General features: G+C 33.4%; 2 protein-coding genes across 4 annotated transcripts; both read right to left on the bottom strand.

The window, feature by feature from the left end:
• Positions 1-1,248: 1,248 nt before the first annotated feature.
• Positions 1,249-16,728, bottom strand: LOC105348739 (ATPase family gene 2 protein homolog A). 2 transcript variants are annotated; one of them, XM_066074830.1, is made up of 16 exons: positions 16,451-16,728; positions 16,217-16,334; positions 15,797-15,928; positions 15,045-15,103; positions 14,257-14,832; positions 12,120-12,249; positions 11,690-11,746; positions 11,479-11,602; positions 10,723-10,860; positions 10,367-10,484; positions 10,143-10,276; positions 9,677-9,886; positions 5,721-5,854; positions 5,129-5,255; positions 3,324-3,488; positions 1,249-2,102 (listed from the first exon to the last, which is right to left on the bottom strand). In XM_066074830.1, the coding sequence occupies exons 1-16, from the start codon at positions 16,629-16,631 to the stop codon at positions 1,926-1,928; spliced, it is 2,580 nt and encodes an 859-aa protein (XP_065930902.1). In that variant the 5' UTR covers positions 16,632-16,728; the 3' UTR covers positions 1,249-1,925. The 2 variants fall into 2 exon arrangements, with proteins under 2 accessions (XP_065930902.1, XP_011456601.3); XM_011458299.4 differs by having other exon boundaries at positions 1,250-2,102; positions 15,797-15,949; positions 16,451-16,727.
• A 987-nt stretch (positions 16,729-17,715) lies between these two features.
• On the bottom strand, positions 17,716-25,979 carry LOC105336880 (uncharacterized). 2 transcript variants are annotated; one of them, XM_011441358.4, is made up of 7 exons: positions 25,804-25,979; positions 24,848-25,060; positions 19,486-19,737; positions 19,070-19,204; positions 18,805-18,943; positions 18,533-18,630; positions 17,716-18,267 (listed from the first exon to the last, which is right to left on the bottom strand). In XM_011441358.4, exons 1-7 carry the CDS (start codon positions 25,862-25,864, stop codon positions 18,182-18,184), a joined length of 984 nt encoding a protein of 327 aa, XP_011439660.3. In that variant the 5' UTR covers positions 25,865-25,979; the 3' UTR covers positions 17,716-18,181. The 2 variants fall into 2 exon arrangements, with proteins under 2 accessions (XP_011439660.3, XP_034299960.2); XM_034444069.2 differs by lacking the exon at positions 25,804-25,979 and adding an exon at positions 25,367-25,388.
• Positions 25,980-26,524: the final 545 nt, after the last annotated feature.

The following is a 26,524-nucleotide window of genomic DNA, read 5'->3' on the forward strand; positions in this document are numbered from 1 at the left end:
AAAGTACATGTATTATTACTTATTGCGTTAAGCTAAAAAGAATGAATAGAGAGAGAGAATCATCCCTTTTTACGCATCAACACACTGGGGTCTGTTAGACAGCAGCAATTATCAAAATTTTAATCTATTTCATTAAACCTCATCACGTTTATAAGGTTGATAAAACTTAGATGAAAAATGAATGCGTGGTAAATCGTTTGACAGTTAAAGTGTCATGCAAGTTAACACGCACTTACTTAGTACAGAGTATGTGAAACGTCTGTTTATTGCAATGTACAAAGAATGGTTATTTGATTAACTTCAAAGTAAACAGAAAATAACAACCTCCATTTTTGTTATAACACTTGAATAATGGCATTTTTTATCATGAAAGAAAATGCAGTGGGTCAATGAATATTAAATATTTGGTTAGATACTAACATTCCTCTATCTACAATGTACCAATGTCACTTACATTTAAGTATTGGTACAGTGTCTAACTCCTGACTGTAAATGCACCCTGACATAAGCCGTTAAATTCCGAGCACAAAACTTTTTTTCAATGTAATTTGAAGCGATTGGATTTATGATCCATTTCAGCACTGATAGAGGTAATTACTTGTTTATAATTATCCCGTTAAAATAAAATTCCATTTAAACAGTCAAGAATTTGAAGCAACTCAATTTACATATCAAAAAACCTTATATATAAAAATAAATCTTTCTGACCTACATTCTTAAAATACATCAACTTTCTCGTAAACTACGGCGTCCTTGCAATACATCACTGCTTCAGGCAAAAATACAAGGGGTTTTTGCCTATCAAATATTCTCAGCGTATTTTACAAGTTCAAGAAATGTCACAAACAATCCACTAACACAGTTTTCACCTGAAGCAATACAATTTTATTTTCCAATATCAAATGTTTACATTCAATGTCACAATTAACATTATAAGTCCGTCAAATGACAGTTCCATTGTCACGAGCATGATCTTTTTTTATTGGCTGGTAGGGTGGAGTCCAATTCGGATTATCAATGATTAATACAGATATTTGCATTAAATTTTCAAAAACCTACCCCCAAAAATTCACTTCACATTGTTAACAACTACTTTTTTATGTTTTTACCTTTTCGAGCCGTTCTGTGAGAGCTTACCCAGAGCAATGCATTATTTTCTGTTAATATTCACTTGACATTGATAACAACTATTTTTTTTAATGTTTTTACCTTTTCGAGCTGTTCTATAATCGGACCTTGAGAAGACCTCATACAAAAACACAACTTGACAACTCTAAAAAGATTTCATGATGTTTTTATTCCTCAAAGACATACAGACTGCTGTTTTATTTAAAACAAAAGTGTGTATGTAATACTTAGAGTATTTGTTTCCATTTCCACTCCGAATACAATATCATGTTTAGACATCAGTTTCCTGTGCTGTGTGTGAACAGACCTCATTCACAGTGTGTACAGGGTCCAGCAACTGATGACATTAGTCTATTACAGGTGGTCAGTTAGTATCTTTTCTCATCACCTGACCTGAACACCTCCTTATATGGTCAAAGGAGGTGATGGAATGGTATTCAGTAATTATACAATGTTATAGTATATCATTGTTACTTTGTCATCTTTCACTGAAGGGTTGTATGTGTAACAATAATTACCTGATCTTCATACTGTCTGTGGACTACTTGCAATGGGATTTTGTGGGATACTTTTGGTAAAGGCTTCATCAAGGTGTCAAGCATGATTTCACACTGTAGACCACTGGTTAGGTGACTCCATTGTGTATACTTTGTAGTCTGGTGGATACTTTATCATGAAGTCTGGTTTGATTTTCTTTATCATGAAGTCTGGCATGATTTTCAGATCTTAGACCACTAGAGAGGTTATTTTTGTGGATATTTTGTACATATACTTTGTAACTGAGTCTAGCTTGGTTTTCAGACTGTTTGTAGACCGCTGGTGATGTGGTAATTCTGATAGAACTGGATCAGCTGATCACTGATACGAGGGGAGACAACTGTCAAAGCTTTATCAAAATGTCTCTGCTCCACTCTCTTACTGAGGATATCCTCCTGAAGAGCAAACATGGCTGCCTCGTGGCAAACAGCAGAAACCTAAATAGTTAAAAATGCATATGGTATTTTAATAATCTTTTCATTAAGTTGTGAACTAGAAAAACCAGCCTGATACAAATATTACTGTCCACTTTTTCATAATGCAATATTTACATTTGCAAATATGTGTAGGCTTCTTTATAGGAACCTATAGAATAGCAAAAACATTCAATTCTGAGTGAACTTTTTCATGACGTCACAATCATACCCACATGCGCAGATCGTTCAAAGGTTGCATTATTGTAAACATAAAAACACTATTATATTAATAGTTTTGAACAATTTGCCTTTCTCAAACATAAATATAGGTAGTAAACAGCATTGTTGTATAGTTCACAGGGATATGAACTTGGTTGGTACGTTCTCAAATATTATGAGAAGCCCTTTGGGCTTCACAGGATTTGATCACATAACCAACAAATTTCATATCCCTGTGAACTTTTTAAGTTGCTGTTCATATTTTAAATGAACTAGGAAACAACTTCCAATCTAATACCATGTATTGTCTTTTTCATAAAGTCATGAGCTAGAAAAACAAGTCTGATTCTAGACTAAGTACTATTGTTGACTTTTTCAGAAAGTTATGAACTAGACAAACTGGCCTAATAATAATATTATAATCCCTGAAGACACATGATGAGAAAACGAAATGGATTACTTGTTCCGGATGAGATACTCCGTAGCATCATGATGATTTGTGTGATAATTGAGACGATCAATCTTTCTATATGCCAGCACCTCTGGCCTCACAATCAGATGCTTAGTTATCGAGCTGATTGTTTATTTCAAGGCAACAGTTTCATCATTTTTTACTATTTGTACTTTAGGTGGCAGTTTTTTAAAAACATTTAGCACCTTTTAAATACAGTTTATATGAACATGTCCAAAAAAAAAAAAGCAACTGAACTCTATTTATTATCTACTTTATCAAATAAAAAGAAATAGGAGAAGGGATTGAGAGTCACCCAAACTGTAAATTTCACAGATAAGTTATTTTTTACAAAAAATGCTTGTTTTTTTAAAATATTTTAAAACACTGGACTTGTCTGAAGTATAGGTCCTTTCATAAAGTTCCGACTTGCACATAAAGCATTGGCCAAAGGCAAGTTCAACATAACTAGAATTTCTGGTAGTGAACACATTTTGTAAGAAAGATAGAGAATTTTGGTGAATGCTTGGATTTTTGAACATGCCTCTACTGGGCGAATAATGGCTCATTACCTCAGCTCCTGAGTATTTGTCTGTGGCTATCACTAGTTTATCAACATCCACTGTACTTCCTGTGGGCATCCTGTTCAGATGAATTGTGAAGATCTGTCGCCTTGTGGGCAGATCTGGGAGAGGGACGTAGAGAATCCGGTCCAATCGCCCAGGGCGCATGAGAGCCTGAAAGTAAACAGACAATAGAGGTTCTCTGCACAAACAGCTAATACATGTACAGCTTACTCCACTTATATTGAAGTCGCTTATTTTGAAATTAAGCTTATTTTGAAATAAATATAAATCCCCTGTTTTAGCTTCTTAGTTTCCTTGCATTGAAATAACGGTTATAATGAAATCGGATATTTTGAAATAACGCTTATATTGAAGCCACTGATCGGTCCCTAGAGGCGATAATGAGTTGTTTTTTTAACGGTTATATTGAAGTACTCCCTGGCGGCTGTCGTCACGGTTGGTGACAGTAATTATGCCTGACTGACCTGTTGATATACAAAGGTGTGAACTGATAAGTTCACACTTTATGTGTTGTTATACTGCTTTTACAAAATAAAATTTATTCACTGTTGAATTCTCTCTTTCCACGCACACACGGGCGTATTGAGGTTAGACGTAATTAAAATGGGAACCCCACAGAAAAAGAAAAACCTTATCTTTGGACACGAGATACGAACTAGTTATGGCTATTAAGAAGAAAACAAAGTCTAAATTTGAAATTGCATATGATTTTGAGATTAACCCTTGTAAGCTGACAATTATTTTCAGGCATCGTTCAGCAGTGATTGAAGCATTTGAGTCCGATGATTTTATTTCCCAAAACGTAAAAGAATACAATCAGGGAATTATAATGGGTTGAAGATTGTCTTTTATTTTTTCAATTAAACTTTCAAAGACTAATATTCCATGTTTAATACATGTATCCATTAGATAAACGATGATCAAATTAATTTGTTCGGGTTTGTTCTTCTTTACTTAAGATCGGGATTTAACTTTTACAAAATGGCGGCTTCATGTCAGTCGATATCGCTTATATTGAATTACGGATATATTGAAATAATTTGAATGGTCCCCTGAATTTCAATATATCCGGAGTAGGCTGTATAACACATAGAGTCATAAAAGAGGCAAGCAAAGTGTACAGCTACCAGTATAACAAAAATAGAGTTGTAGACTTGTAGTATAGGTCATGATTGTGTACAGTTATTGAACATAGACTTGTAACAGATGCTATTATAACATACAGCTACTAGTATAACAAATACAAGAGACCCATGGGCCACATCACTCACCTGAGTGACAATAGCCATAATTCTGATTATGAGCATAATAGCATCAAATTCAAAATATCTTCACAATTAAGTACAGTAATTGTGAAGATAATTGTGAAGATTTGTTTTAATAACAAAACGTTATTAAATCAATGAGGGCTGAAATCTACATGAAAAAATTTACATAACACTCTAGCATGGGTTATGTATTTTTTCTGCAATCATCACTACCTTCATAGTTGCATGAATCATATTTAAACAATAAAATGCTCTCTTTAGTGATTCATGAAGCTATGAAGGTAGTGATCATTGCAGAAAAATACACAATCCATGCTTGCAGGTTATGTAATTTTTTTCATGTAGACTTCAGCCCTGTCATTTTCTTTAGGGCTATGAATCATAATCTGTTTTCATAAGAAATAAAAGAGAAAATACTCGAAAAATGTAAATATAATTCTATATGCACTTTTCTGAGATAACAACAAAAAGGTTAACAGGACCAGGACTATTGCTTTCACAAAAATGATGGCCCCCCCTGACCTTGTCAATCATATCCGGTCGATTAGTGGCAGCCACTACTGTCACATCCCTCAGGCTCTGCACCCCGTCTATTTCTGTCAGAAGCTGGGCCAGCACTCTGTCCCCGACACTGCTACTCCCCGAAGAACTTAATCAATGAAATGAAACAAAAACACATGCTTAAAAAATAGAAACATACTGTTAACATAACACTTGTGTCAATTTTTTCCTGATGTGCATGCAAAAATAAAGATAAAATGCATATTCTAATATAAGGAGCTACAGAAACAGTGAGAGTCTGAACAACCTGCATATTTGTAATGAGAGTTGTGCTTGTAATGCCTTACAATTGTATCATTCTTCACAAAAATAGTAGAGTTTACAATGAGCATACAGACTTATTTATTTGAAGGAAAGATCTATACTAAGTTTCAATAAGTCAAGAGGAATCCACATTTAAAATGATTTTCAATTGGGATGTGCAAATGTTTTAATGTTATTTACCAACATACAATGTAAACATATTAAATTCAAATCAAAATATAAGAAATTCAAAAACTTAATCAAATATCTATAATCCCTGAGCATTTATTGACCAGGATATGCATATTACCTGCCCCTTTCTATTGCCAAAGCATCAATTTCATCAAAAAAGACAATAGATGGCGCTGCTGCTCTGGCTTTTCTAAATACCTCCCTCACAGCTCTCTCAGATTCACCAACCCATTTACTAAACAGCTCAGGGCCCTAACAACAATAAATTAAAAAGTTCATTATATATACACATTCATTGAAATTCACAAATCATATTCATACATGTATATGTTAAAATATATATATATATAAATAATTATACTTTTTTATTCAAGAAATTGCAATTTAATTTTGCTTCAAAATCTGTTTAGATATTTTCAAATATACATGTATCTTTTTTCAGAATATGATTAATTGTATACATGTAACTTAAGATCAGGGTTACAGCTATAGGGAGATAACTAAGAATTTCATTGTGATGTAACACGATGTAACACTTGCTACCCATTATTTCATTCATATATGACAAGATTTTTATAATTCATGAAACAATTGACTTCAAAAACTCATTTCACTTTTATTGAACCTTGACCATTTAAAAAATTGGTTGGGCAAAATAATTTGAATTTCATGATAAGAGAGACATTAGCTAAGTAAACAAGAGAACATGTAATTTTGGTGCAATTTCCTAAAATAAAATATCAACACAAGTTGTAAATGTTACCTTAATTATACATATAGGTTGCTGAGTTAAGCATTCAATGACAAATTTTGATGAATGACTTAATCACTGTGTAAATAACACTTCTGATGCCAATAGCTACAGTTTATAAATTTGTTTCTCTAAGCAAACATGTGGCTGACAATACTGGGATCATCCATCTTGAATGTAACAGTTTGTTTGACGTTGTTTCAATAGATAGATAAATAATATGCTCCTGGTAAATGATTTTTCCAAATCAAATACATTATATCAATCAAATTAAAACTAAAGATTTTTTTTTTTCAATCTAAATCAAAATTCTAAAGGTCCTTGCTTTGTAGAGCTGACAAACAATTTACTTGCCTGACAAAATCATACAAAAAGTGATGAAAATGCTGTTGGCAGAGATATCAGTGCTAGCATTCATAAAAATTAGTCACGAATCTCAGTAACAATCACTCAACAACTGATATGCCCTGTATGTATATATATCTCTTATTCAACCTATATTTCAGGTTCAATGAGAGGGCATGCTGAATGTCACATCTGGTGTGACAACTAACCTTTCACTGCAAGGTCAAAAAGAATCAGCTGATATAGCAACAACAGCTACCCTCTTATTACCCCCCCCCCCCCGCCCCCCCCCCCCCGCCCCCCCCCCCCCCCCTTCCCCATTTTACAATATAAATGCATATGTACATAGACAAAAAGAAAAAATTCACATGCTTAAATTTTACAATATGTATATTTAAATTCAAGAATTAAACATCTTATCTCAAAACCAAATATACATGTATAATCTTATGCAATCAATAAAATGTTTTCCCAGCTAAAAATATGTTGGTTGACATGACATCAATATTCACTATATATCAATTGACAATCATCTGGTATGAAATTTCATTTGATTGATGAATTGCAAACATATCTTTTACATTAATTTACATAATTTTTTCAGTAAATTACAGCATTACATTAACAAGATGAATTTCCTACATGGATTAAGATTCAAGCAAGAATTCTTTAACTGGGGTGCACTTTTCACTTAATAAAAACAACTACTAACAGTCAGGAAACAACTATGTGGTTTAATGTGATTTTGATGCTGTCAGTTACTTTCATTTCTTCAAAGATATATAAGTAGTTGAGTAAAGGTGAAATATATACTCGAAAATTATGTCAAATAATTGGAAAGCTTAATGTGGCTCACTACATCTTGAAAAGGTTTCTCAGTAGAAAGTTACTTGATTGTGAAAGATAGCATGATGAATAAGAAAGATTCAATTCAAATAGGTGAAAAAAAATGCAAGTTTGGATGAAAACAAAATGATTTCTTAAAATGATTAAGCAAATATGAAAAATATCCCAGGCAGATCTATGGTACTTTAACCACTGAGCTATGATGATATACAACCCAAAGCGATTAATACAAACAATTGAACAAAACATTTGAATCATCATCTTGTGACATAGTGTCATGAAATGTAAAAGCCTTGATGTAGTTAGCTACACAGTACTTTAATAGGCATTTGATCTAAAAATGCAACAGCTTTACCATGCATTTGAAAGCTATTAGAACTTAAAGGGGCATGGTAACGATTTTGGTCAAAAATAATTTTTCCGATTTTAATGTTTACAGTGCTTCAGTAATGCATTTTTAATAGGCAACCAAAATTTGAGTGTTATTCATTGAGTTTTAAGCAAGTTACGGAGCTTACAATTCTTTGCTATGTAAACAAAGCTTTTATTTACTTTTTAATGTTGAAGTGAGAATTCCAGTTTTAGACCTTAAGATCAATTCTATGTAAGAATCAAAGATTTATAAAAGGGTCTGGCCACGCAATTTTCCTTATATTTCATACATGGACACACCGTAACCGTTGCCATAGTAATTGAGGCTAAAGATGGAAAAATAGCAAAACTTACCTAAGAGGCCATATTGGAAGGTTTTGCCCACTAATGTAAACTATCAAAGACATAAAACAGCCTTGTCCTATTTTTTTAATTATTTTAAAAAATTGATGGAGAAACCAATACTTTTAAAATGTTACCATGGAAACCGTTACAAATTTTTGAAATCATTTTTTTGCGTTTTTTTAAAAGCTGCAATGGGAAACTGTTAAATTTTTACATCCATATCAATATCAATGCTATATATATTTTATTATGAAAATTGACATCCGTTGCTATGGCAACAAGCTCAAAAAATAGGAAAAATTGAGAAATTTAAGATGATTTTTATATGCTTTTATTCCCGATTTTAGAATTTTTTTGTAATTTTTTTAGTTGGAACTTGTAAAAATATACCGTATCTAATTTTTCAATATATACCACAAAAAGCTATGTTATGTAACAGAGAAGTGTTGTTGCTATGGAAAATTAAGTTGCATAAAAAATCACACAGAAATTCTTACTTTTTGAAAAGTCCATAGCTACCGCAGTTATTTTTAAAAAATTTCAGATTTTTTTCAAGTGTCATTAAAATTAAGGACATACTTTATTTTTTCTCACCATTTGATTTCAAATATTTATTCATTATAAGTTATTTTTAAGCTTGTTACCATAGCAACGGTTCTCAATTTTCATATTTAAATTCTTAATTGCTCAATCATTATAGTGTTAACCAAAACCAAGATCTGCACTTTTTATTCAAATTGAATGAAGAAAACAGATTTTAAAATTTCTGTTTAGTAACCATGGAAACGCTGTAAAAATATGCGTTTCTCCATGAATTTTTTTCTTCCCTTTGAAAAATGACAACTATTTTTAATAATATATTCTACCCTGGAATCCCCAAGTTCTGCACATTACTCACAATATGTTCTTCAATAAGCATTAAAATGCCATTTTTACATCTTTACCCTTGGTTACCATGGCAACGGGACCACATAGCAACAAACAAATGGTGTTAGGCTTTCTTACTCACCAAAGTTTATCAAATTGTCAAGTATGAAGAAAATCTGTGATCTGCGAATTTTGATTCTTACAAAGAATTGGTCTTAAATGAATGTGTTGAACATTAGGAACTGTTTATTTATGCTTAAAATGAATAAGAATATAGATGAATCAGCTTGAAAAAGATTTTTTACAGGTATACTGAACCTATCAGTATGTAAATAAAAACAGGGCACAAGCCTTGTTTACATGACATAAAATTGTGAGCCCTGTATCTTGCATATAACTATTAAACTGACTCTCAAATTTCATTTGATCATTGGAAATGCATTCCCAAAGCATTGAAAATAATAAAAACAGAATTTGACCAAAATCATGACCATGCCCTTTTAAACATCATAGCATAAATTCAAACGTCACTCTCACACACTCTCTACCTTTACTGCCAGGAAATTCAAACCACTCTCAGTGGCAAGAGCCTTGGCAATCATAGTCTTGGAGCAACCTGGAGGGCCATACATGAGAATTCCACGAGGTGGGGTGATTCCCATCCTGCTGAAGGCCTCTGGGTGTCTGAGGGGCCATTCAACGGCCTGTTTTAATTTCAGTTTGACCTCCTCCTGACCTCCAATGTCTGACCAGTGAACCTACACATAAACATTTAGTGAAAATCACTGTGACAGAACTTTCTAGTATGACTATGTGAGCATGCAATCAAAACTGACAGAAATTGAAATTTTTTCAAGGGGAAGGGGGGGGGGGGGTCTGAACGCTGCCTCCCCCCCCCCCCCCCCCCCCTTTTTTAACTGTATTTAACTGTTAATTTTCAATGCATTAGAAAAGGAAATATTAATTCTTTTTCTTATTACAAATTCAAATGATTTTACAGAGATATTTAGATACCTTTGGAATTTCTAGCTGTATTTCTCTCATAGCACTGGGCTGAATGGTCGTCATGGCAGCAGTAACATCACAAAGTTTAATTTTGGTGCCTTTTCCAACATCTTCAATTTCTCTTTTTATAGCATTAATATTGGCTGTAATATTTTACAAACAAAAATTATGGCAAACAAACAATTGTTTCATTCCCCTATAATTTTGTTCATATTCTGCCAGACATGACGTACCTTGTTGGCATAGACACAAAATATCTGCTCCAACATATCCATGTGTTGTGTCCGCAATTTGCTTTCTATCATCTTCTCCCAAACTGTTCGGTATATTACTTAATAATTTCTCTAAAATCTTTAAAAAAAAAAGAACAAAAAAATAAAGTTCAATGTGAATAATTGAGAGAAAAATAAAAATATAGTATTCTAATATATATGATACATGCAATTTTGAAAAGAAATCTCAATGCAAGCTAACAATTATGATTAGCAAAATAAATAATTTTACATCCTCCACAAAATGGTATTTTTACATACTAAACTTTTGCAAAGTACAATAACTCTTGTTACAATAGTTATTTCAGTATATTTACTTCTAGCCTCTCTTTGGCTGTAGGAACTCCAACTTCCACCTCGCGGTCTAATCGCCCGGGGCGACGCAGTGCAGGGTCCAGAGATTCTGGTCGAACTGTTGCAGCCAGAACCATCACAAATTTATCAGGGCTTGATTTCTGTAAAATCACATACAGTAAGCTGCTAAAAAGATTTCAGTAAGTACTCCAGCAGATATCTTTTCTTCAGCAATGAACGATATTTATCATCCTTCAAATGTGAACAAAAATAACAAAGCTTAATATCCTAAAGCCTTATTTACATCATGTACAAATCAGATCAAGTAAATATGAAAATCATAAGACAGATATGAAGTCAGATGGAGTCAGATGAATAAAGACAAATGCTCTATTCTGTCTGACAAGTCAGATGGTTTTGACCAATCATTAAAAAGGTCAGAAAGGTTGATCTAAATACAGTACATGTGGATTTTCCCGAACTTTTACAACTGATTAATTTAACTTTAAGCTGAATTTTATGTATTTTTGAGTTGGAAGTGTTAAACCTACAGAAGGATTAGTGCATCATATATAACTGAGCTCAAATTAACTCGCAAGAAAAAAAAATTACGTTAAATACTAAATAATATCAATGGATAAGACCATTGTACTAATATTTTATTTTTGTAAAATAATAACAGGTAGTAGGTTATATGTGGCATCTTGTATACACTGACCAGTTGTGACAAATGCAGTAAAAATGGTAGTAAACTTATTTTTTTGCTCTACTAAACCTACTGAAACTATTCCATCCATCAAGGTCAACAGAGTAGAAACAAGGCGACGTAAAGCCTCGTTTTGAGTTTTGTCACGATTTGCAAACATGGAGTCGATGTCATCCATGACAATAATGCTTGGAGCTCTGAAAATGGAAAATAGTTTCATAGAATGGTTCCTTCCTGGTCAGATTTAAACACTGAATTCTAACTCTGTCATATCATATATTTACCTTTCTTCTGCTTCTTTGAATATGTTTCTTAACCTTGCTTCAGACTCTCCATAAAACCTGAAAAGTTTTATTGTGTCAAGTGATGGGCAAGCTTTTGCAGTAATCATGTTTCAATAACATGCTTCATATTGCACTGAAAAGATCTAAAAGAATTAACTGGTCCCAGACCAACACACCATCAGTTATTTTGAGCCCCATCTGACTAACTTCTAACCCTAGAGCAAATTCCAGGCTATTTCCACAAATCAAATCTTTAAAAGAGGCATGCAATATCTTTAATTTAGTTTTGTGTGGGAAAATGTTTTTTCCAACAACTTCACTGAAACATTTAGAAAAAAAAATAGAAAAAGGTTGGTGATTACATTTCTTACAAAGTCAGATGTTCTTATTTTCCCCAATAAGAGCAAGTGGACAGAACTCATTGACCTACTTGCTGATGATGTTCGTGGTAGACACAGTCGCAGTGTGTATGTTCATTTCATTGCACATCGCCTGAATAAGCATTGATTTTCCTGTCCCACTTGGGCCAAACAAGAGAATGCCACGCGGAAACGGGAGACCTGAAACACAATGGAACTCTTATCGCAATGTTATACGTATTCATAAATGACAAACAGTCAATAGAGCAAATTATTAGTACAAGGAAGCCGTCCATGTAATTGCCAGGTAATGCCTGCATGAAATGTCCATGGTGCAAATACAAGTACAAATTGAATTACAAATCCCACCAAATTTGTTTTTTTCACCTTTTCATAATTTGAGAAATGTATTCATCATTATAGTAAGATTTTTTTCTTTCATTAAATGGGATGTAGTATGACAGTTTTCAGTAAAGTAACATGCTCTTTTTAAATATTACAAGAATAGAATTCCAGGGTCCCCCGCCGGTCAAGCAGTATACTAGTATCGAGTCTATCGACCAAGGCTGATTTAGGAACTTGACCAAGGTATTAGTGGTATAAACATTTGGTATAAATTTAATGAAAATCCGTCAAAATTTGTAGGCATGAGCGCGCTTACAAGATCAATTTTTGGAAAAAAACGGAGTCATGATTGTGGTTAAAGTCCCAATAACTCCAACAAAAAGTATCGACCAAAGCTGATTTTCGTACTTGACCAAAGTATTAGTGGTATAAACATTTGGTATAAATTTAATGAAAATCTGTCAAAATTTGTAGGCATGAGAGCGCTTACAAGGTCAATTTTTTGATAAAACGGAGTCATTATTGTGGTCAAAGTCCCATAACGCCAACAAAAAGTATCGACTAACGCTGATTTTCGAACTTGACCAAGGTAATAGTGGTATAAACATTTGGTATAAATTTAATGAAAATCCGTCAAAATTTGTAGGCATGAGAGCGCTTACAAGGTCAATTTTTGGATAAAACGGAGTCATGATTGTGGTTAAAGTCCCATAACGCCAACAAAAAGTAACGACTAACGTTGATTTTCGAACTTGACCAAGGTAATAGTGGTATAAACATTTGGTATAAATTTAATGAAAATCCGTCAAAATTTGTAGGCATGAGAGCGCTTACAAGGTCAATTTTTGGATAAAACGGAGTCATGATTGTGGTTAAAGTCCCATAACGCCAACAAAAAGTAACGACTAACGTTGATTTTCGAACTTGACCAAGGTAATAGTGGTATAAACATTTGGTATAAATTTAATGAAAATCCGTCAAAATTTGTAGGCATGAGAGCGCTTACAAGGTCAATTTTTGGATAAAACGGAGTCATGATTGTGGTCAAAGTCCCATAACGCCAACAAAAAGTATCGACTAAAGCTGATTTTCGAACTTGACCAAGGTAATAGTGGTATAAACATTTGGTATCAATTTAATGAAAATCTGTCAAAATTTGTAGGCATGAGAGCGCTTACAAGGTCAATTTTTGAATAAAACAGAGTCATTATTGCAGTCAAAGTCCCATAACTCCAACAAAAAGTATCGACCAAAGCTGATTTTCGAACTTGACCAAGGTAATAGTTGTATAAACATTGGTATAAATTTAATGAAAATCCGTCAAAATTTGTAGGCATGAGAGCGCTTACAAAAAAGTGTGACGGACGGACGCACGGACCCACAGACGCACGGACCCACGGACGGACGGACGCCCGGCATTTCTATGTCCCCGCTCCGCGTTGCGGCGGGGGACAAAAATATATAAAAAATTTCATAGAGATTCTAATTTTTTATTAAACTTGGATTTTTAATTGATAACATTTTGTTATTCAAGTTATTTTTTGTGCAAGTCTAAATTTTATACAGATACCCTTTTAAATAATAGTCTCCTTGTAAATAGGTGAATATATTTGATTTTTTTTATGAAACTTCCTAAAATTAGATATAGTTTGTAAAATCTAAATTAGATATAGGCTTGATATTTGCAATCAAAAACTGCATATGTATTTGCTTGCATTAGTCAATACAAGTCTATATATTGGTACATAAAAATACAAATGCAAACAATAAATTCAACCTATTATAGATGGAATATTTACTTTTTTTAAATATTAAATTTTCTTTTCAACTCTGATCTTAACTATAAAAAAACAGATAACTAACCAGAAGAACTGAAGAAATGGGGAGACTTTAGAGGAAGCATCACAGTCTCTCTGATGGCAGCTATCTGTGCTGACATCCCCCCGATGTCCTGGAAGGTCACTCCAGATTTCCTCTGTTCTTTAGCTGCCTCCTCTGTCTTCCTCACCACAAAGCACTTGGTTGTAGAACAAATTCTGTAAAAATCCCAAGTGTTTTGGCATGGTCGCTGCTTGACAGGTGTTTGGAACAGTGAACTGTTTAACAGATCGTCGACCCTTTGGGGAGAGGTTATTGTTGCTACAGAACTGGATTCCTTTCCTGGAGTCTCTTTGGGAGATTTTAGCCTCTCTCTGTTTGGGGTTGAGCTCAAATGTTCACAAAAGTCTCGACTGTCAAGTTCATTTGAAACAGAAGATTCATTCATATCTGACAGGTTTAGTTGGTCCACCCCCTGGGTCAGTCCAGTGATATTGTCTGTACTTAGATCACAAAGAACAGCATCCTCTGTCTGTACTGTTAGCTGGATGACCTTCATTTGACATATCTGCCCAAAGTAGGTCAAGCATACCTCACTTTCCAGTCTCAAGCACTTACAATCTAAATTGACAAATCAAAATCAATTTGAAAATTAAAATCAATCTTTAATGGAATGCTACACTTTGAATATATTATAATACGCACAATCATGTACATGATTTTTGTACCATGTTTGAAGTCTTTGTAGCATAATTTGATTTCTTTACTTTGTTTATGACTATTTGGTTTTTATTTAATCAATATGCTTCTTTAAAAAAAATGCTTTTACTTACAAAGAGATTTTTGAAGGTAATTGATAAAATCTTCTTCTTCATAGAATTGTTTCCAATCTCTGAAAAAATTAAAAAAAAAAATTAATAATAGAATGTTACGATATGTCCAATTTGACATTTGGGCAATAATGGTGCCCAAGACCCATTGATGAGGACAACATTTCTTTTAAAATCCCTTACTCATCACATGTTGCCTGTTAAAGCCCTGATTGTTAGTCAACCACTATTGGTTTGTTTGTATCCTTCACTAAACATATTAGTATATTTCTACATAGCAAAGGCCAACTTTTTCATGTCAGAGTCGTGTTGCGGCTGGTCCAATAATTTTTATATTGAAAGCAGACTGATCAACTGCTTAAAAGTAATCACAACTTGCACTTGTTTATTAATTTGTTAAAATATATATTGTTTTTAAAGCCATTCTTAAAATTTGATGTCTTTCTGGATTATTTCTAATATTATACAAACAACTGTGCTACGATTGATGAGTCTCAGAGATTGAATTAATGAAATGTATCAACCTCGTGCAGGTTCTGATAGATGGATGTTTATTGTTAACGATTTATTTTAATGAACTCAAAATGTTTTGCTGACTAAGCCTGAAATTTATTTACTCTCTGTTCGGGCAAGTTTATCATGAAAACTATCTTTCCAGATATGACATTTCACTTGCCCTGGGAAAAGGGAAAGTGTAATTCTAGACCCCTGCATTAAGGTCCCTGATTTCAGTATACCCAACAGCATTTACTTACTTTGGTTTGAGCCTTGCCTCTGCTGCTCGAACAGGACACTGTGTAATGGATTGTACAGTCACATGATCCCCTGAACCAAGGTGGAGTAAAGTCATCAAGTCTTGTGTCAAAGCGACTTGTGAAGAGGGAGAACTGGACGAAGGCCAAGCAATTCTTCAAATTAAATATATCTTGTGTGGTGAAAAATATTCTTAATACCGTTCAGTAGGTTTGACATTCATAAATAACAATATGCATATATAAAAATGTGTTAGTTCGAAATCTAAGCAGTGTTATTTTCATTGCTAATAGTCTCTACACTATCGAAATACAAAGCATACATGTATTTCAGATAATATTATTTTTAATTATCATTATATTAATAATAATATATTCTTGTGCATTTATTCTTCCTCAATATTCATTCCATACAACACTTACCCGACATGTGTCTCCTGAATGATACATTCTTGACCAATGGAGAGTCCACATAAACTCATCACAGAGGGATGGACAAGGACCACATCCTTTTTAGTGGCTTTCGGAACCGATGGTTCTACTGTTGATGTTATAAAGATACAAACAGAGCAATCACGGGAAATCATCAAAAATTGGATCATAATCATTTACTGTCTACATATATGAATGATAGCACAGGATAAGATTGCTACTTACCCGTGGCGACAGAAACAACACCATGAAACACTGCATCCTTAACATATGCATGCGATAGTGTGTGATTTTCAACACCAGAACATTCGCTAACGTGTGTACTTAAATCTTTACTATGAACAATACAATGACACTTAACACATTCGTGAAACTCGACACGATTTGATTTCGATTTTGCAGGCATGCTGTACCAACAAAAGTCGGATATTCAACATTTGAAATATGCATAAAACCGGATACGTTTTTGTTCCGGAAAAATAACGACAGGGAGACACTTAGTCTCGTTCAACCAGACGCTCGGCTGTCTCCGTATGTCTCTGCTCGTTGGAGATTTACGGAGACAGCCGAGCGTCTGGTTGAACGAGACTTATAGACACTATCATTCAATCATATCCCACTAAAGTTAAGGAACTAATGGTCTTTTTATTGCCTAAAACTTATACTATCCAGGCACGTAGCATCGGGGGGGGGGGGGGGGGGGGGGGGGCGGGGGGGGGGGGGGGGGCCTGGGCACCCCACTTTTTCTCGCAGCAACGCATTGCATTGTTTTGAAATTTACATAGATAAAATTGAATTAACATGGAGTTGCCCCCCCCCCCCCACTTTTTTGGGGAGCATCACGGTAAGAAATTGATATGAAAGTAGGGAAATGAGGAGTGAAATTGAAGTTATATACTCGGCCCCCCCATCCCCCCCCCCCCGCCCCCTCGCCCTCCCCCCACACCACGGATTAGGATTTTGAAGATTTTGGGAAACTTTAATTTCCCCTTTTTTTTTTTTTTTTTTTTTTTTTTTTTGGCTTGTCAAGATTTTTTGGATGAGTGTGGCCCTTTCAAAAACGAGATGCTACGTGCCTGCTATCCATGTATTTTGTATTTGTAACAGTTTGTATATGTGGTTTCTTGTTTTTCTTCTTTTTTTAAAATTTACTCTCATCTGGTAATTTTCCCAAATGCATTTGCTGCCACGGTAGATTTTATGCTTGTTATATATTTCATAGCGTACACCATGTATTGAAATAAAATACTTTTCAGAATATGCATGCCCCCTTCCCATTTTTAGCACTCCGTAGATAAAACATACAATTTTTTCTCCATATTGACTTTATCAAATGTGCAAAAGAATAAAAAATATTCGTTTTTTTCTTTTCACCGCTTATATAAAAACGACAAGTTTAACACATCTTTTTAAGTACATAAAGCAATGAAAACACTTAATACAAGCATGCTTAAAAAACTTTTTTTCATAAAAAATGATGACAAAATATATGATGAAAAAAAATCGTTTTTAATATGTAGTAATTAATTTAAAAACAAAGTAATAAAAACAAAGAAAATAAACGATACAAAGACAGTCTACAGAAAAAATCAATCAAATAGCCGGATATATGAAGAATAAAGATATAAAGCAATTGAACATATTTTGGAAACAATAAAATAATGCAATAATGTGTTGTCTCTTGCTTTTGAACTCTCAAAATGTTTGAATGGTTATACAATTAAAATAAACACGTTTATTACGCCAATGCAATACAATAATTGATGTTTTTACCACTAAATTTTTTTCTGAAATCTACAAAATCCTTGATATTTTTATTTATCAGTTGATAATGATGAGGAACTTTGTTGCCATGTTGCCAACCAAGTCTAAACTACGATCATGACTAATGATAATGATATAGTTGATGCGGGATGTCAGTTAGATAGTCTTTATCGAAGATCTACATGTAAAGACTCAGAGGACAGATAAATAGGGATGCGAACTCCGTGAAGCGTTGCTGGTCTCCAGGTGACCATATTGATGTCCCAAATCAGTGGGTTCTGAAATCAAGAGAGACACGTTGTTGGTGTAAATAGTCTACGGCTAATAATATGCAAAACTCTTATAATCCGAATTGGAAGAATTTCGAAAATACCCCTATACTAGATTGTTTCCGTATGATTGAACTATTAATTATGTAGCACTTCTTATATTACAAATGAAATCAAGTTATACAATCGATCATGTCAGGTTCTATATGTGGAGTGATACTCCCATTTACAATGACAATTTATCAGACCAGATGCATAGAACTAACTGACATACCCAGATTTAAGGTGGCGTAGTTATTACCCTGTGATTCTTCCGCCGGAAGTGTTCCCTGATATGCAGCATTCACATGGGACTTAGACGATTTGCTTTTGCTAAAGAAAAGTGTAAGTAATGATATTAATGACTAATATTATAAGGGGAATGGGTGGGGTGGGATATCAAACCTTTATTTTACTATAGTATTTTGCTCTTAATTATAATGTTCATATAATAAAGAAAAAAACCAACAGTTCTAGTTTCTATGATATGAAGCTATTGGGTCCTACCGAACTTTGTACAGCAATGCAACGATGATCACGATGAGGAACATCAAAATCACTCCGAATACTATAGCTATGAACACAGCATAGTTGGACGGGGGCTGAGAACTAATTGGTTGGGGAACGGATATGAAAACAGTTGTAGCTACATTAAAGTAAACAATAGATCGGTTTTGACGAACTGCATGGCATATTGATAATAATTTGAGATAAAAAAAAATTGTTATTTTTTTTCCCCGCGCTGTCACACGTTAAGAGACACATCTCTTACTTTGATTGCAAAATTCCCCTTTCCATCCATCAACGCAATGCAGGCAGACCCCTGTCTGCACTTTACACAGATCATCTCTGCAGTTTTGCGGACAAGGCTCGGCACAATCGTCTCCGAACACGCCCGTAGAACATCCTTTATAAGTACATATTTTGCCATAAGATTTATGTTTGATTTTCTCAGCCTTTAAGTTTGGTTAAGTTTGATATGAATTGGCATGAGGTTACATTAGATAATTGTTTTTTGAATAAAAAAAAGGTGTTGTATTTGAATTAAAAACTGCTTACTTAATTTGTTCCAAAAATTCATATAGCTAATATTAACATGTACATATGCACTGTGGAACGGTTAGTAGTGACTTCAGTATACTACAGTATACTAAACTGAAAAAAGACTGGTTTCTAATGTATGCCCACCAAACACCTGGACCTCGCAAAGTTCAGCTATGGTCTGCTCCGCATTTACCACGCCTGGAGGAAGGTTCGATCCGCTTACTGTTCTCTCGTTATAGTATGTGACGTAACGCCCGTGAATTTGACATATGTGATCTGATTGAAGTGGAGGTTTGACGTCATCATTTTTATAACATAACTGTCCATCTGTTGGGTCGCACTGGGTGTTTGATATATACAGTGCAAACCCAGCGTGATAGTCCACTCTTGTGTTTACTACAAATCAAGTATTAGTACATAAAAATACATATGCACAGATCTGTCTTGATGTTAAAAAGACAGTTACCCGTTGCCATGGAATCAGATTAAAAATGTTAAAATGAGATTTATTCTATGTTTTAAAGCCGAAATAAATGATTATTAGTTTATATGTTTTATACACAATACACAAAATGATGTTGATATGGTTAGAAACACAGGGGAGAACACAAAATTCTTGTTAATTTGAAAAGTTGAGATTATTGTTTAAAATTATCAAATTTCAGTACAACTTTGTGTGTGTTTAATGAAAAATTGCCATAACTTTTATATTGAACAAATTTAAGAAACTATTTATATCAGACAACGTAAACATTTCTATGGGAAAATGTAATGAAATTCGTAATTTTTGAAAAATCCAAAACAACGACCGTTCTTTTTATCCAATGTTTGTTCTCCCGATTTGCCTACTCATGCATACGCATGAATAGTACCTTTTTTTTAAACCACCAATTATTTTAATAAAATTGTTACATGCGCATAATTAACGCGCATGTAACAATTCGTTGTGTTACCCATGTAACAATTCGTTGTATTACCCGTTATCAAGTGATTGCGCCCATGAGAAAAGGGTGCTTATGACATTTTTGACAAAACAGAGAAATAACGTTACAAACATGACTTACGTCATAACGTCGTCTGAAAAGCGTAAATTATATAACCTGTCATTTTCATCCCGTAAAGTTTTTATACCTTTTCCTAAATTTAATTTTCAGATTATTTCAAATAATCTCATTTTTTACTCTATTTGCACACAAATTTGATTAACTGCATGTATTTCCGTTTTTCTCGATATTAGCTTATTGCTCCAAATTGGCTATGATTTGGTGAAGTTTTACAGAAATATTTTGCTATTAATTTTATGTGTCTGCTTTACCTTTTTTTTCAAGCGCATTGATAAAACATGTTTACATCACAAATAAAAAAAATAATCTTATTTTAAAGAAAGGTAATCATTATTCAGACCACAGACTGTTGATTCCTTATTTTACGCAAGTACTTAATTCCGCGATTCAGCAGTTTTCCATCAAATTGCGAGAACATAAAATCGCGAATGCCGAATTTTTATCATAGTTTAATATAGGTTACATATGTCAAAAAATAAAAGCGAGATTTTAAAATTCGCGATATGCGCTTCTCGCGATTTTACGCGGATATTAATTACATGTAGGAATCTACGCTAATAGTGCGTGGATTATGAAAGCAAAAAAAATGAACCTAACAAATACATGTTCTTGAATCGTCTTAATTCAGCAAGTACCGGTGTTTTTTTTTTTACTTTCAACTTATTTTCCTAAATCAATTTCTGATAAATTACTAAAAATGCAGTTACTAGAAACATTTCTGGTTAAACAAGCTATAAGAACACGGTAAAAATCTACATTGTATTTAAAAATAAGACAGATGAAAGTCTGCAGTTCTGCACACATCTCATAGATTTGGTAAATACTTGTATTGTTTAATTTCTCATAAGTTTAGTGCTTGTTTTTCCTCACACACTCATAATATTAAGTAAAACGCTGCATTTACATGTACAAAATGAATCTGATATGCCCTTAAAAACACAATTCCTTGTCATTCGGCGCACCTCGGCCGATTCCGGTATAGATGAGGTACGAATCTGCCGAGGTGTGCCGAATGAATTCCTAGTTTTTATTCTTAACGAGGGCGAGTCTACGTATTTCTACCCTATATATTTTGATGATATAGATGTATCTCGCATGAAGTTTTACTGGTATATCAATTGTTTTCAGATAAAAAAAATATTAGCGACCCCGATTTCCTATGTAGTCTTGAATGTTTTCAAAGTTTTAGAAGTCACTATGGGAATTTGTTGAAAATGCGCTAAATCTCACTTTTTCCGCATATATTTTTTAATCTCTGCCCATGATTTTTTTCGACCGATCGATTTAATGTTTAGAACTGGATCGTGAGGGTTTCAGTTCTGTCAGTAACTATAGAGCTATGATTCACACCTGGTTTTTATGAATTGGAGGGGCAAAACTGGGTGTGTATAGTAAGCCCAAATCAAACAAATAAATGCTTTCTCTGGTGATTTATGCACGATATGAAGGTGGCAACATTGCAAAAAAAAAAAAAAAAAATAAATAAATAAATATAATTAAAATAAAACGCCCTAGCGGTTAATGTATTTTTTTCTGCGATGATCGCTACCGTCATAACCCGCATGAATCATCAATGAAAGTATTTTGTTGTTTCTATTTACATCCTCCTTTTAACAGATTAATGAATTGATCGTAAATAGTAGGTAAATTAACCAAAACATTATTATTAATGTACATCAATACGTTAAATAAACGGAAAGGGTAAATCATCTTAATTAGGAGGTTGAGTCTGACATCATCGTGATTCTTTCGTGCAGTCCAGATTTGTCCTCGCTATGTGTGTAAGTCGATTAATGTTTCGACCAATTGATAAACGGGGTGTGTATATTTCAGTCCTGTCAGTTTCAACAGAGCTATGAATTCCAATTAATTTTCTTTAGAAATAAAGGGAATCATATATACTTGGTTGATGTGATTATAAACAAAGAAGTTAACCCAATGTACAACTTAATAAAAATACACCATTTCATGCATGTTCCTATCGGCTGTATTTTTGTTAAAAAGAACGTTTTAAATAGAAGTTTTTTCTATTGCTATGTTAATATTTAACTTTTGTTTTTCATTCTTTCCTTATGATGTCGATTTTGTTTTTAATATTTTTGTATGTGTTTTAAAGGTGTTAAACAGTCAAAATCTTTAGTGGTCCGATTCAATATAATGAACACGAGTGAATTTAAATATGCAGAAAGTCACTATCTGGATGTTGGTTCCTGAGAATGATTCAGAAATGATGTAATCATACTCTTATACTTTTTAAAAAAAATTAAAACTTCCTATTTCAAGTTATATATTTAAACAATGAGCCAGAACTAAAATGGTCATGGAATAGTATCAAATATATAGGAAATCTTGAGTGACTTCTATTACCTCTTAATAATACATTGACATAATTTCTAAATATACGTTACAAACAAAAACTAGACGATAAACAAAATTGTACATTATGTTCATGCATGTTTCTTTTAATACAAGATTCTTTAAGTCGCACTCAGTATGCTTAAAAAAGTGATAAACTGTTATCGTGCCAGTACCTACGGTGTCGCAAGAGTTCGGAATATTTTTCCAAACATGAGTAGCCAGTGAAAATGTATTACTAAAAATGTTTGACATCATAATTACAGCCTATATTTTTACTACCATATATAAAATTATTGACTCGCTATTTTCTGCTTTAATATCGATAAATCATGATCGAAAAAAAACTGTATAATATTATAAACGTTGAACCTACCTCATGATTTTTATCGGAACTTATTTTTTAATTCGATTAGTATTAATTAATCAATAACTTTGTGATCGTCAAGACCAATCTCGATACTTGTTCATTTTCTTGTGACCATTACTGAAGAACTTGAGAATATCAGACGGTTTCACGATCCCGTCCGAACCTTGGCTTCATTTTCATATTTATTTTAGTCGATGGAGCGGATTCATTAAATTATTTACGACTTTGATGAAGTGTGTAAGATTTACAAATGATTTTGGAATGTCCATGTAGGATACATAAAGACTAATTATACAGCTTGAATACAGCGCGCTGACGTGTATTTATATGCATGCATAAGCTTTGGATTATGGGTAATGGACGGTTGAGAGTTATCTTAAACCGATGGTGAAATATACATTCAAAACACGGAATCAATCTCTGCATACTGCATGTTTTCTCTATGATGCTAAACCTACATATTTGCTGTGGAATAGTCACACACAGATGATAAGTGTCTGGATGTTATTTTTCAGGTGTGGGCACGCCCGAAAAAAGCAAAGCCGGGGGGGGGGGGGCTTAACAATTGGAGAAAAACAATCACAGTAGTGTCTAGAAGCGACCGGAAAGTAAAAATATCCCACATACACTAAAAAATACCTTTTTAAATTATGTAAAATTTATCAATATTGGATGGGTGAATATCTGATCCAGGGAAGGGGCGCTCTTTTACATAAATTCTGCATAAAGTCGAATGGAAAAAATCTTTTGAACAGAAAGAGTGGTGTAAAGGGCATGGTCCCAGCAGTGGTAGAATTAATTATTTTTTTCTTATTGTGTTTTTCTGTGAGTATACCGGTTAAAGTCTAGTTACTGAAAACTTCAAAAGAATAGTTCAGTGCTGATACTATAATTGCATCAAGTTGTACAATGGATCATGGATTAAACAAAATTGTTACGTTACTTCTGATATTGTTTTCAAAGTTCATTACTAAAATATGACTTATTTAATAATGCCACGAAAATCGCATAATTTATGTTGTTTAAGAACAAAAGCTAATAATATATTTTAGCTAGTGATTAGTTATATGGAAAACACATTATTTATATAAATGAAATATGTTCACATAGAATACGCCACTAACTAGTTTCTCGTTGATATCCAAAAATAAACTGAAACTATACAACCGCCATTTTTTTTTTAATAATCACTTTTCACTGGCAGACAACTGCGCTGACAGTAGAAATATTTATGATTTAAAAAATACCCAATAACAACAAACCTTTGTTTCTGAAATAAATGAATAGCATAGATGCAAGCATACAACTTTATGCAGCAATGTGAAAAGATACTGATAACAAAGTACTGTATTTTACGTTTATTAAACGACTAATTCACAGTAATGATTTTTGACGTTGCATACTTGTATGTGAAACACGACGTCATGATTTTCCTATTGAAAAAGCATCACTGTAAACGGGCAAAAAACTCTACTTAGAATTAGCGTATAGCCATAAAAATTTAGATTTGAGAATTTAAGATGTGTTTAATTCAATTATGTAAAAATCTAAAAATGTGCAAAAAATGTCATAAGCACCCTTTTCTCATGGGCGCAATCTTAGTATGTTGCTAACGCTAAGGTACCTAATAGAACTGATTATAAACTGCGTCTAAACCAAATTTCTGTATTTAACATGACAGCATTATAAAAATATATGTCTAACGATACCACTTTACCATTTGCATCACTGTCGTTTCGATAAAAGACTTGGATATCGTAAATACTCTTAATTTCTCCTAAATCTACTCGCCACCAGACTTCCTGTTCGAAATTCGTGCGCATGCAGCTTGAAACACTTTGGTCCGTATTGTTGTCCACGGCCAGGCCGGAATGTTTGCTTCGTTCAATGATTGAGCTTTGTTCAGTTTTCCTATTGACCGCCAAATTTTCTGAAATTGGAAAAAGAACCCACTTACGGTCGTTTCTGATTATAATAAAATAGTATAATAAAATATTTTTTTAGTGCATTATGTTGGTATAAGGTAGCTACATGTAGCATTGAAAAAAAAATACTCAATCTGCAATGCTAGCTACTCTCATAGACCAAATGAAGCACCAAAGAAAGCATTTTATGGTTTATATACTAGTAAACATTTATTTTTTAATCATTAATCAATTCTTCATAAAAATTGAGGAAAAGTACGAAAATTATCATTATTGTCGATAAAGGAAAAGGAACAGCCAATTTTCCATACATGTGAAGTTTTCATGGTAACTGCAGCTACTTGAGAGTCCGCCAAAGTCCGTGGAATTCGTGCTCTCAATGTAGCTTTAGATTCAATCAAACAAGAAATTATCCACGCAAAGTTTACAGTATAAGTACAAAAAAAAAACACATTAATGAGTGATGTTAAAGTTATTTACTTTAGCTACAAGAATTCAGTTGTCATTAAAAAGCTAAACAACACATAAAAAGCAGTTAAAAATGTGTATATTCTTACGCAGACAGTAAAGTCATTTCATTGGATCGCTAAGAGTTTTGTTATGTTATCCATGTATGAATAACAATCGATTATCGTAAGAACTAAAGGGGAAAAATATTTGATTGATGTAAATACATGTTTATCGCATTAACACACATAAAAGAATCACAATGGTTGAAGCAGTTGATGTAGAGGAATACAGAACTTACCATAAGTTTGGCTTAGTTCGAAAATCACAGAGACAAAGAAAATTAAAGTGATGTTAAGCATAGCTGCACTAGTTAGTTTTAAAAACGCAAATTAATATGCACGTTCAGGAAAGTGATCTTCTCATTATGAACAAGAAGTTAGTACTTAATGATACATACAACAGTGTGAAGTCAATAACACGCGTACGGAACAAGAAGTTAGTACTTAGTGATACATAAAACCATGTGACGTCAATAACACGGAAACACTTAAATGTACAGATAGTTTTTAACAAATAAAATGCATGAATCTGGCCCGTTGCCATGAAATTAAGACGAGCTCACTTTTGATCTCAGTCTCACTTTAACAAAAGCAATATAAAAAGTGGAAATGTGTTGAAGTTAAGATTTCTGACGTCAAGACTTGAGGTTACGTCACGATTACGAAGCCATGCAAGTATATAGGCCCTATTTATAGCTACAAGTTGTATAAAACTAACACAACTGTTATATGGCATGTGTTCTCACTACGTAATTCTTTATTTACGAACTGCATAACAAGAAATGAAATGAAAAAGAAAAAGAAATGATGTGAAATGATTCATTTCACATCTTGTTTATTAATACCGAGCGCAGCGAAAGGCGGGCGAAGCCCGCCTAGCGAAGCGAAGATTAATAATCGTAACACGTATACAACGTGTAGAATCACACATAAGGGGGCCGTGATCGGTGTAACACGGGG

Source organism: Magallana gigas, chromosome 2, assembly GCF_963853765.1.
Source record: "Magallana gigas chromosome 2, xbMagGiga1.1, whole genome shotgun sequence".
NCBI classification, from domain to species: domain Eukaryota; kingdom Metazoa; phylum Mollusca; class Bivalvia; order Ostreida; family Ostreidae; genus Magallana; species Magallana gigas.

Coding starts and splice junctions, on each gene's coding strand:
- LOC105336880 (XM_011441358.4), bottom strand. CDS start 25,864: ATGCTTAACATCACTTTAATTTTCTTTGTCTCTGTGATTTTCGAACTA. Junction 25,061..25,803: donor CGAACTAAGCCAAACTTATG/GTAAGTTCTGTA, acceptor TTCCAATTTCAG/AAAATTTGGCGGTCAATAGG. Junction 19,205..19,485: donor TTGCGAGGTCCAGGTGTTTG/GTGGGCATACAT, acceptor GTACTTATAAAG/GATGTTCTACGGGCGTGTTC.
- LOC105348739 (XM_011458299.4), bottom strand. CDS start 16,631: ATGCCTGCAAAATCGAAATCAAATCGTGTCGAGTTTCACGAATGTGTT. Junction 15,104..15,796: donor GAGGCAAGGCTCAAACCAAA/GTAAGTAAATGC, acceptor TAATTTTTTCAG/AGATTGGAAACAATTCTATG. Junction 11,747..12,119: donor ACCACGAACATCATCAGCAA/GTAGGTCAATGA, acceptor AAAACTTTTCAG/GTTTTATGGAGAGTCTGAAG.